General features: G+C 38.2%; 1 protein-coding gene across 3 annotated transcripts in view; it reads left to right on the forward strand.

The window, feature by feature from the left end:
- Positions 1-338: 338 nt before the first annotated feature.
- Positions 339-12,077, forward strand: part of rgs19 (regulator of G protein signaling 19) — a 57,716-nt gene continuing 45,977 nt past the window's right edge. For 2 of the 3 annotated variants that reach the window (XM_066672429.1, XM_066672427.1), the window contains exon 1: positions 359-482. Coding sequence is in view for 1 of the 3 variants with exons in the window: in XM_066672428.1 (XP_066528525.1) it covers positions 426-482 (57 nt within the window). In the remaining 2 variants the exon portion in view is untranslated. Of the gene's footprint in view, positions 483-12,077 lie in introns of all 3 variants that reach the window. The other variant, XM_066672428.1, reaches the window with a different exon arrangement.

Raw genomic sequence — 12,077 nt, forward strand, 5'->3', positions numbered from 1 at the left:
CCCAAACTTTGTAGCAGCCGTAATATATTTTGCTTTACTTTTTTTCCCCTGTATGTTCAACTGGGCACTATTTACAAATAAAATGCCACATTCATGTTTAATGTAGAGCACATTCCGCCTTATGTTTCCTGTCAACATCGAGCATAACGTGTCAATTAACCGGCAGTGTGCAAACTTTTGCCCCGGACTGTACAGTGTGACAGGTAATGTTTTCGGACGTAGCCCCCCGTTGGAAATGACAATTACTGAGGAAGTACTTCGTCAATCGCCCGAGCAGAAGTGTCTAACTTGGCGCATGCGCAGTCCATCCTTAGCCTGCCTCCGTAAGGGTGTCGATTCTGAAGCTGGGAACATTGGAGGAAAAAATAAGAGAGAGATACCATATTTATATACACACACAAAAAGAGCAAAGCCAAAACAAACGGATGTGCTTCAGAAAACGAAACGGCTATCGGCCTCCAGACCATTTTAATGCCAAAATTGTAAGTATTATGACCATTCGGCAGCGCTTTGAAGAAGCAGAAAAGGGTTCAGTGTTTGCCATTACCAGTGGATGGTGGGTTTTCCCGTGTCGAAAAAAAGGATCGTGATTCCTGAAGAACGGCTCGTCCTCAGCGAACCCCGATTATTTTTAGAACCGCGTCTCTCTCTCTCTCTCTCCCTCTCTCTCTCTTTCTCTCTCTCTCTCTCTCTCACTCTCACTCTCGGTCCGATTCCGAGTCTCTGCATTTCTAGAAAATAATACTAATATAAGGCTGTGTGAACTCGTGTGATTATTCCGCCAACTGACTCAGAGAGAAGGGGCTACTCTCGCGGAGACCCCCTCCCTCCTCTCGCGTTAGCGCTTATTTCATTTCACGGAGCCGGGATACGGGGCTCGAGCGGTGACCGTTAACGCTAGTTGACATTTTGTCTCTTGGTTTGGTTAGTGTTCGGTTGCACCGCCGCTTCGAGTCTGCGGCTGGGTTTTCGTGATTTTAAGTGGCGGCTTCGTGTAAGTAAGATTTCGTTGCAGTGGGGAGAGAAAGCCGTGTTGCTTGTTTCTGTTCTCTCTCTCTTTCCGCGGACAGTTGTTACAGGAAGAGCACGGGAAGGCGGCCGGCGTGTCACGGCTGTTTTCGCTTTTTTTTTTCCAGCGAGTAATAAACGACACCGTACAAGCGGAGGAAATCTGCCGAAGCGGTCATTTCTCCATTTGAGGGGGTTGGGGGGGGGGGGGGTCATTTTAATGTTCTTGGTTGTTTCACGTGTCATTTTTGTGGTGAGGTGCTTTTCTGTGCGAAGGAGTAAAGCTAATGCACAGATTACACTGTTGTGGGAGGGGGTTGTTTTCTCGTCAAACCTCTAGGAAGTGAGGGCGGGAAAAAAAAAAACAGGTTTTCGTTTGTCTCATGTGCTGGTCTTCCCCCGTAGTTGAAAAGGTTTGTGACAGGTTTAACTTGTGTTTTTCTTCGTCTCGAACGCTACCGCTCTGTCTCTCGTTCTCCCTCCCTCCGGCTCCAGTGTAGTAAAAGCGCGTTCGCGATGCACGCGCGAGACCTTTCGGGTGAATGAATCGTGTGCGCGCGTACTCGTCCGCGTGGGGGAGGCGGGGGCGGGGCTCGGTGGAGTCGCGTGCTCCGATAGCGTTCGCGCGTGGCAGCGCGGAGGGCGTGCGCTTTCGTAAAGCTTCGAGGAGGGGCGCTTCTTGAACTAAAACCGGGATTAACGGAAAGTCGAGCAAATATGAAAATACATTTTTGTGTCTTCCTCTTTTTCCTTTGTTTATAATGAGGAATGTGACAGAAATAACGGCTGCCCACCGTCCTACTGTGCGGTTAATTAAGTCTGTACGGAAAAAGATCATGAAGGTTAAGGTCTGACTGGAATACAGGAATATTCTTCTCAGTTTTGAACACAGATATTTTAAAAAACATCTGACTCAATTAGACTTAGTTACAAAACCTCTGACTCAAATTAATATAGTTAAAAAATATCTGACTCAAATATAGCTAAAAAAAAACAATTGACTCAAATACAAATAGGTCAAAAAACATCTTACTCAAACAGAGTTCAAAATGCATGACTAAAATACACTGATAATCAGCAGTGACAAACAGAAAGAATAAGGACATATCCAGTAACAGCGGCTTGAAATACAGGAATATTCAACAACCACTCAATCAAATTTCAGGATGTTCAAAAACATCTGACTCAAAAACATATAGTTCAAAGACTTTTGACTCAAATACATGGATAATTAGCAATTACTTGTTGAAAAACAATATTCAGTAGCAACTTACTAAAATATAGGAATATCCACCAACCCGCAGAAATAAAGCAATATTCATAAAATATAGGAATATTCATTAACAATTTACAGGTGCGTGGTAACAAACAACATGGTGGCGCAGCAGGAAGTGTCGCAGTCACACACCTCCAGGGACCTGAAGGTTGTGGGTTCTCATCCCACTCTGGGTGACTGCCTGTGAGGAGTTTGATGTGTTCTCCCTGTGTCCGTGTGGGTTTCCTCCCACAGTCCAAAAACACACGTTGGTACATGGATTGGCAACTCAAATGTCTCCGTAGGTGTGAGTGAATGTGTGAGAGTGTGTCACCCTGCGAAGGACTGATGTTCCTTCCAGGGTGTGTTCCCGTCTTGCATCTAATGATTCCGGGTAGGCTCCGGACCCATCGCGACCCTGAACTGGATAAGCGGTTACAGACAATGCATGAATGAATGAATGAATAGCATCAGGTTGAAATTTGGGAACAGACAACAGAAAAAGACTGAAATGCAGGAATATCCCACAACAAACTGCTGTGAGGCACAGGTTTATGAAATAGCAAGTGAAAAAATTTTAATATTTTGGAGTATACTTTTGCTGCTATTTGGCTTGTTGTTAGATTTATCACTTTGCTTGTGTGATCGCACCCTATTTCTGTTTTTGAGCTAGCAAACGTGAACTCCGTCTGACTTTCGAGTAACTCTGATATCAAGGCTTTGTTAATGTCTTTGAACACCTTTATTTCATGTGGCTACCAAAGTAAATCGTATGTAACACAGATATGCTTTTGCCATGCTGGGAACATTTTCTGGGTGTTCTAATATTCTATGCTGCTGACTTGACATGATTCAGTCCTGTGGAAGTGTTTATTACAGTAGAGTATGACCCATGTCCCTAGGGCAAGTCTTGCTTCAGTTTTCTTATATTGAGCCAAGCCATTTCTGGCCTGATGGTATTCAGTGGCCTAAGATGTTCTAACGTGATGATCTTAAAATTACTTCACGTTTTATTTTCAACTTTTTTAAAGTTGTTTAAAAACAAGTAGAGATATGTATACCACTGTCCCTGATCAAACTGGATGTGTACGATGCAGACTGTTCCAGCGATTGCACTTCTAATACTATTTAGTATGGTAGTAAAGATATTTGTACATTCTGTTTGATTTTGGATTCCCACTCCAGCTTTCGGACAAGTCTCAAACTTGTAGTGACTTTATAGCATCGAATTCGAACTCAGTGTAAATATGAATTGATTCATGCCTCAGAATATTGACAAAGCATAAAGTGGAATATTTTTTATTGTGTATAGGCACCACAATGGAGGTGAAAAAAACTGTTTGGCTCCAAACTGGAACACTTGCATATCTCTTTGATTTGCATTGTAATTTGATATGGGATATAGTGTCTACAAAATGCCAAATCTTTAATATAACAAATATAATAAATTCCTTTTAGAATTATATTCAACAGGATAAAAAAATCTGTACCAGACATTTTAGTACACCACTGAAATAATACACTATCAGGGAGCAGCACGTAATTTCTAATAAGCTCTAACCTTTACAGTTACAGACACTCTCTCTCTCTCTCTCTCTCTCTCTCTCTCTCTCTCTCTCTCTCTCTCTCTCTCTCTCCTGTTTTATGGATTACTCAACAGGAGTTCCTGAATGAACAAAACTGGAGAAAATAGAAAAGCAATGTGACCAGTCCCTGGAGCAGAATGCTGAATAAATGATTCCTTTATTCAGACCCTTCAGGGTTGAGCAGGGTTCACAAGGGGTTATTCTGTCTCTCAGTGCACTAACAGACCTGGTCCAAATCCATTATATGTGTAGCAGCAATGTGAACTTGTGATAGAGTTTATTTTTCTTCAGTGTGAAGAAATTAAGCTTAAAAGAATTCCATTTGGAGTAAAAATACTTATTGGAGGCATTGATTATTTATTTATTTATGAGATTTGGCTGAAGCTGCTATTCATCATCTTTCTTCCATGTAGGTAATACATAAGGCTGCTTGCCCCGAGAATGTATTTTTGCAGCATCTGGCTGTTACATACATAATTTATGGAGTGTTGAAGTTGAGACATGAAATGCTGGGAGATCACAACATTTTGTGCCTGGATTATGTTAATGAACCATCAGCATGATTCCTCTGCACTCCATTAGGAACTCTTGTGCTGATATTGAAGCATCTAATAAAAGCAGACCTTAATTGTTATTTAATTAAAAGACAAATGCATCCTACAAATCCTCTTCCGCTGATGTCTAGCTCCGCTGTAACGTCTCAACCGCTACAAACATTCCACAGAAAAATACTATGCTGGTAACTGAACAGTTTAATCCATGCACAGGCAACAAATCATCTTCCAAGCTTGATTAAGTGAGAGCAGTATATCTGTCAAAGCTCAGGTTTTGCTTCACTGTCTTACAACCCAAACGTCGTAAAGTTGAATAGCACGGAGTTTGTTTAGTGAGCTGTATGCCAAATTATAAGACAGAGTCACATCTCCCTAGCTAGCCATTCCAACACTGAAGGCAGTAGGGAATTAATTCATTCAGTCATTTTCATCCTTATCAGGGTCGACATGCGTCCAACGCCTACCCCGAATCACTAGATCTTTAATACCTACATTTTAATTAACTCCTTGCAAAGATTTAGTCTTTATGGTAGAATGAGTAGGAATCTCTGGCACATTACAGATCTGTGTGATTTTGATTCAGCTATTTTAAAATGATTCTCAAAGAAACTAGATACAGTGATTTTTATTTCTGTACATTTCTAGACAAAAATGTGCTTTACTGGTAGAAAAATAAATAAATAAATTGGAGATTAATGAGGATGTATTAAATCAATTCAACATCTAAATCTACACTTCAATACACAGTACCATTATGTTTCAAAATGAAATGTGCTACGACATACCACAAGGACAGTGAAAGGTATCCCCACCGTCTGGTTTCTGATGTGTAGACTATAATTATTATTTTTCCTTCTGTAGATGAATATTTGCATTTCTTCTGAAGAGAATTTATAGTTGCCATCTCTTCTGGGAAGGCTTTAGTCTTGATGTTGGACAGTTTCTGTAAGAAAATTAATGGCGCTCAGCAACAAAACATCAGTGAAGTCAGAGACTGATATTTGATGGTTAGTTCTGGATCTGAAACACCAATCCAACTGATCCCAAAAGTAATGGATGGTGTTCCATCGGTCCTGAGTTCTACCGCTGAGTTCTAGCCCAATGCTGGAGGCTTTATAAATAATCTAGGCAGCAGTTGGTACTGAATATGGTAACAGTCTTTATTTACTTAAAGAAAGTCATTTGAAATAATATAACTCAATTAACTCAACATTTATTGCAACACGCATACTTTAATGAGGGCCTCTTATCTTTAAATGACAAAATGAAGGTGACATTTTCCTAAAACTGCCCCTGCTGCAGAAAACATAGTCTGCTAAATGTGAGTTTATTTTACTGAAAAGAAGAAATGTATCTATCTGGTTGATGTAGAGCATGGAACCTCTTTTTGCTGTGAACTGGTGGCCCTGAGCATACTTTTAAGGTAGAAGTGGGGCTAGTTATAGCCTTAGTCCAATGTGGATCTATGTATAAGGGGCTGGTTGATTTGTAGGTTGGAATGCCAGACCTCACTGTTAAGTGTTCTGGAGGTGTTGTCTTAATTCAGTGAGAGAGCTGCCAACCTAGGGCTGGACAATCATTCAGTATCAATATATATTGCAATATAAAAAGTTTTTAAAAAAATGTTTTTAAACACATTTTCAATATTTCAGTACTCATTATTTATAGCATCTCTCGTGTTGTTTATATTGATATCAGAATTATATCAACTGAAATTTAGAAATATATCATGATTTAAATTTTGTCCAGCCCTATGTAAACTCTGTAGTCATTCATCATTTTTACGACAACAGGGGATCATTGGTGAATTTGTGTTGACGTTGTTAGATCAAGATCTAGAAACAAGATATCCGTCTGTTTTTTTTTTGTATATATATATATATTTTGTTGTTGTGTATTTGTTTTGTTTTTTCATAATTTATCTAAATTTTTATTTTATTTTTTTGTAAAGCATCTAGTAGATACCTTTAGGGAAATATTTGGACATGCAGAGCATTTTAACCATGCTTTTTGAATGTTTGAGCTCAGCATCATCTGATCATCTGTGTAATCAATGTTTCTGTGGCATATGCAGTTATGTGACCCAGATAAGAACACCAATTTTGAAACAGCTTTAACATGGATAAGTAGCAATAACAGTGAAATAGTGAAACAGTGATATCAGTAACTGTCTTTTAGATTTTAGCACTTACTTTATTTTATTATTTTAGATTTATTATTATTTATTATTTGAACATCACTGTCTGATCCCTCTTTTAAAAAAATATAGATGTACATTAGATTTTATTTGAGTTATATATTTATTTTACAGCATATAGCAACGGTTCTTGTCCAGAGCCCCTTACAAGTTTATTCACATTACAGAAGCAGGGTGATGCAGTGTTAGGAGTCTTGAAGAAAGGAAACTTATTGGTAGTCCTTGATGGTGCAGTGTGCTTGCCAAGGTCAGAAAACCACCCCTAGTCTTTTACATGTAGAACAGTAGTGTTACTCGGTACGTTATACAAGGGCACAGTGAAAATGGTGCTCTCAACACTCGTGCAAGACCTTGTAGACAACCAACACTGTCACAATCAGATAAACACTGCTTACAGCAGTGTTTTTTTTTTTTTTGTTGTTTTTTTGTCAAGTACATCCCTAGCTTATGGTGTAAAAAAATATATGTCTATGTTTCCGCTGTGAGAGCAATTCTCAGTTCTGTGGGTTTGAAAGGATGTGTATCCTTTAAGAAGGAATTGTATAGAAAAATAGATCAAAATAAAGTTGCTGCAGATGTTCTCTGGAGCATAGACTGTCCATAATTGAATGGATTATGATTATTTGGATTGCGAGAAGCAGATAATGCAACCAGCTTCTAAGACTGTAGATAAATATTTCAGACGACTTGTTTAAAAACTGAAAACAGCTCTCCCAAAAATAATGAAAACAGTAATTAGGTCAGAGACGGACACACTAAACACTGAAGAATTTCATGTTGTATTTAAAGGTTAATGCAGAAAAATTAACTTGAAATTAATCATCATTTTGAATGGACATTAAATAATTGAAAGGGTGGTCTGTGACTTTTGCACTATACTGTATAAACATTACAAGCATGTGAAGTACAATTACATGTCTGTGTATTCATATTTGCATATGCAGCCATATATAATGCTCCATATTGATGTCCATAGAATATTTTCTTGCACATTTCTGAGTATTAACCCTTGTCCTGAGCCAATGCTGCTTGTTTGTTTGTTTTCATTTAAATTGTCTATTTAGAGGAAAAGTATGTGTGAAGCCAGTGTAATTTAATATTAAACTGATGCTAATTTTGTCTCATGTGCAGTGTTGTTTTAGGGTTCTACAAAGACTCGTTGTGTTCTGAAAATGCTGTTGTGCTTAATATAGCCTGGCTGGAAGAATGCCAGTGCATAAGTTATGCAATTAATTAGTGTCAGTGTCCAGGTGATAGTATCCACTCAGTAGCTGCACCGCTGAGGTGGAATCTGTCTTTCATTTTTATGAAAAGTAGAACATATTTCAGATAGAATCAGTGCATTTTCGCATCAGATAAGCACAGAAGCATGATTCTGCATGTGTAGTAATTGTCAAGCCGGAAACGTAGCATAGAAACTATATTGAGTGTAGAATGTTTGATGGTTAAAATGTATAAAATGGTGTGTGCATTTAAATTAATACAATTCATTTTATAAGTAAAAATGATGCCAAAATGAGCATGATTTTCCAATAGCAGGAGCTGTGATTATTATTATAGCCTACAACATCTACATCCCACAATTCTTTTTAAATTTTACATTTACATTTCTGGAATTTGGCAGATGCTCTCATCCAGATTCTTGCCCAAAGACTCTTATTCTTGTAGCATGGGAATGAGAATCCAATAGTATAAGAAGATATTGCCTGCTTTTCCTCAAGCTGGGGAGCCTACCATTGGCCTACCATTGGGGGGAAGCAGTGTTACCCACTACACTATCCATCCACAGATGACACAATTCCATAGGGCTTGTTAAATGCCTGTAGCTGTATCACATGTAACCAAATGTCCATGTTTGGTGACATCACAACTACAACCCACAAGAAAAACTATTCTGGACAATAACGTAATGTAGTTACAATATCTGTATAAATTAGAAAACAATTTCCCCCCAAAGCTCAAATTTAAAACACTGTCTATAGCTTTTATCACTGAGTGATTTTTAGTTCCTTTCTTATTGATTCAAGACTGAAATGCTATTTTAGCATGTGGCTGAAGACCACAGTGCATGATTGGTCCCACATTGGAAGTCTCACACTCATTTCACTGTGAGTTAAAAGCAAATATGTTCTCTATATTACAGACGTAAGTTAAAAACCAGAGATATAGGCTGTTCAGTAATGACAGCTCTAAATTCCGGGAAAGTTAAGGCATTATTACAGGTTACAGAGTATGGACTTGGCCTAATAAAAATCAAAGTCTTTCAGAGTTGGCTTTTTCTAGATAGCTCTTCTACAGTAACATCAAATCAGATTTACATACTTTGGATGCTGGGTCCCTAAGAGTGGTGCCAATATCTAAAGTGTTCAACGATACTAAATGCTATCTTTCTCAGAATTAATAAGCTGATGCCTGAGATATTTTGGCAGAACTACTAAATCAGCAATATTACTTTAAATTCTTATAAAAGAAGTAAATAAAATGTAGCTGCAATTTTGTCATAAGTCACACTATCCTCACAGTACCGTAGCAATAATTTAGTTTGCCACATATTTTATGTGAATTCAGCTACTTTAAGACAGCTCCATTGTGGACTTGGTTTACTAAGTTTACCATGCCCAATGGCAAGTGGCAGCAAATGTTTTATAAAGCTCTCAAAATGCTAGAGGAAAGCTACTCTCACATTGCCAGACTCTCTTGGGACAGTGTGGTACCTTTCGCCACTTAACAATGCCAAGAACAACCTACTACTGCAGGAAAGGATATTTGGCTATTATTGACATACAAAGGGTCCAATCACAAGTCTGCAATTTTGGCATGACATGTAGAAGCAGGCAGACATTATGAGTTACCTCAGACCAGTAAGAGCCAGTACAAATCGATACACAGAACTGCGTATACGCGCAGGTACAGACAGAGAATCAGAATGCAACTGGCAGAATTCTGACAGTGAGGCCTGGTTAACGCCCTGAAAGTATCAGTCTCTCTGTCAACTAGTGGGTGGAGGATCTGAGGCTGAGACAGTTGGGATGTTTGAGTGGTGTTTGTGTACCACAACTCATAATTCGACATAAGTCTTCCAAGAAGAGTAGAGGCTGTTACTGCTGCCTGTTCAAACTACCTTAAAATATTCATGATTTTAGAGGTCATTATGGATGAGCAAGTCTCCACAAAGTTGGCCATATAGTGTACGTATGGACTGCTGGGATTACAATGAAGTGTGAAGTATTTATGTTTGTATGTTTAACTACAGTATGCATTTGAGAAAACAAAAATTATTCAAACTCTGAACCTGCAATTTAATTCCTCATTCTATAAACTATAAATGTCTTAGTTTAATAGTGTTTGCAGAAAATGAAAAAGAAAAAAAAAAAAGGTTAACCTCCATGTCAGTAAAAGACTAAAAACCACACTATGCAGCTTATATCAGTTCAGCAGATCTTTACGGTTGTGTAGACATTCATGCTTTTTTCTCCCTACATTGTTAGCATCCCACAATAAAGATATCCGGAGCTACTTCTGCAAAACAAAACAGAGGAAATGTGAGTGAGCCTTTGTATCAGAAATCTCACGCACACGTTCGGGTTCAGTGTGAATTGTACGATTTCTGTAGGTCTGTTTTTTTCTGCCCTTCATTCTTTAGTCTAGAGGAGGCAGATGAAGTGCTAGTCACTGAGAGATTAGTACCTTGTCACTACAAGAAGAAGAAAAAAAAACAGATCTTAAAGAAGAAGCATGAGTCATGCGTGTCACTCTGTGGTCATATCTCTCTCTCTATCTCTCCCTTTCTCTCTCTCCCCCCCATAGTGAGTGCTATCACTCAAAATCTGTGTGTAACTGCTGATTCTGGCCATTCCACCATAACAACATAGATCAGCATTTAACTTTTAAACACTAACAATGTTAGTGGCAGGTCACTTTTGGTACTACAGAAAGGCGCATATGAGTGAGCAATACGTCAAGAGGTATGTCCAGAGATATTAGAAATTAGATATTACGACATGTTCACTTTTCAATATGTTAATGGGGGAAATATAAACCGTGGATAGTCTTGTGTGATAGTAACCATGTCTAATTATACTCACTTTGCTTTAAAACACGCAGTGTCACTGTTCTTATACACTTCTACTTACATGTATTTACACTTAGACACTGTTCGGACGACACACTTTATCTCAAAAACTTTGTGGACGATATTTTTTTTTCTGAAAAAAAAAAAAATCATAAGGACGTTTGCTTCAGTAGCAGTGTCACTGTGGCGCTAGAGACACTGCCACACAAAGGTCCTGGGTTCAGTGTCTGCCTCAAATTAGTGTCAGTGAAATGTTGTGTGTGGGTTTCCTCAAGGTGTCCTCATGGTGGTGTGTGACTGACTGAGTGAGTGTGTGGCTCTGCAGTGTACTCCGATCCTTTCCAGGGTGTGTTTCCTGGCTTGTGTTGTCACCTCTTTACCATATAGCTGATGTGTGGCCACTGCACACTGGCGTAAATTGGCTGCTGTGACTTCATCCAGGTGGATGCTGAACATTTAGGCGACACTTTTATTTTCATAGAACAGGTTTTAGAAGTATAATTTTCAGCATTTGCTGACCTTAAAAGTGTAACATTTAAAATATATTCTGAAAAACAATGTATTTATTTTTTAAACATTTTTAAATGTAATGGTACCAGGGCTGACAATTTTTTTCAGTCTGCTTTAAACCCAAACCAGATCACATTGCACACCTTACAACAAAATTTAATTATTATTATATGTTTTTTATTAAATTTGAAATGTACTACAAAATCACATTAAAAATACAGGCAAATAATTAGTCTAATTGGTGTATCCTCAAAATTCTGTACAAAATAATGAAAGAAAGGGGCATGACATTCCTCACTGTCTTTCACAGGTTTCCGGCCAGAGGAAGTGACATTACTGGTTGCAAATGACATGCTTTTTTTATTAGAACTCTGCTGATTTTTGTGGTTTTTAAAATGTAACACAGTTGAACAGACTTAAATATATATATATTTGATAAGCGAATTATATTATATAGAAAACAGATAATCTATTCAGTTGATTTTATTTAAAGACAGTTAGTAATGTGGGAGTGTGGTGTGGGAGTAATTGAGTTAATTTACATTGAGCATTATTATAAGCAATTTTCTAATGTTCTCATTTCTAATTCATTTTTTTTCTTTTTAAATACATAAATATTTATCTTGGAGACTCAGAATGTACCTGAATTCAGCAATAGGAACACTACTAAGGTCAGGTGCAAAAGTTAGGGGAGGTTTCATATTCTAGCCAATGCAGAGTTACCAATAATTCCCTTTGTATTACAGAGCTACATGCGGCCATGTGCATGGCCTTTGCTCTCTGTTTTTCCACAGAACATCTTCACCAACTTCCCCTTTTCTTCCTTCTTCTCTCGTCTGTTGCCCATTTCCTCTTTTCTGAACCGAGCTCCTCTTCCTCTCTTCTTCAACCAGCT

The sequence above is a fragment of the Hoplias malabaricus genome, chromosome 5 (genome assembly GCF_029633855.1).
Source record: "Hoplias malabaricus isolate fHopMal1 chromosome 5, fHopMal1.hap1, whole genome shotgun sequence".
Taxonomy (NCBI): Eukaryota; Metazoa; Chordata; class Actinopteri; order Characiformes; family Erythrinidae; genus Hoplias; species Hoplias malabaricus.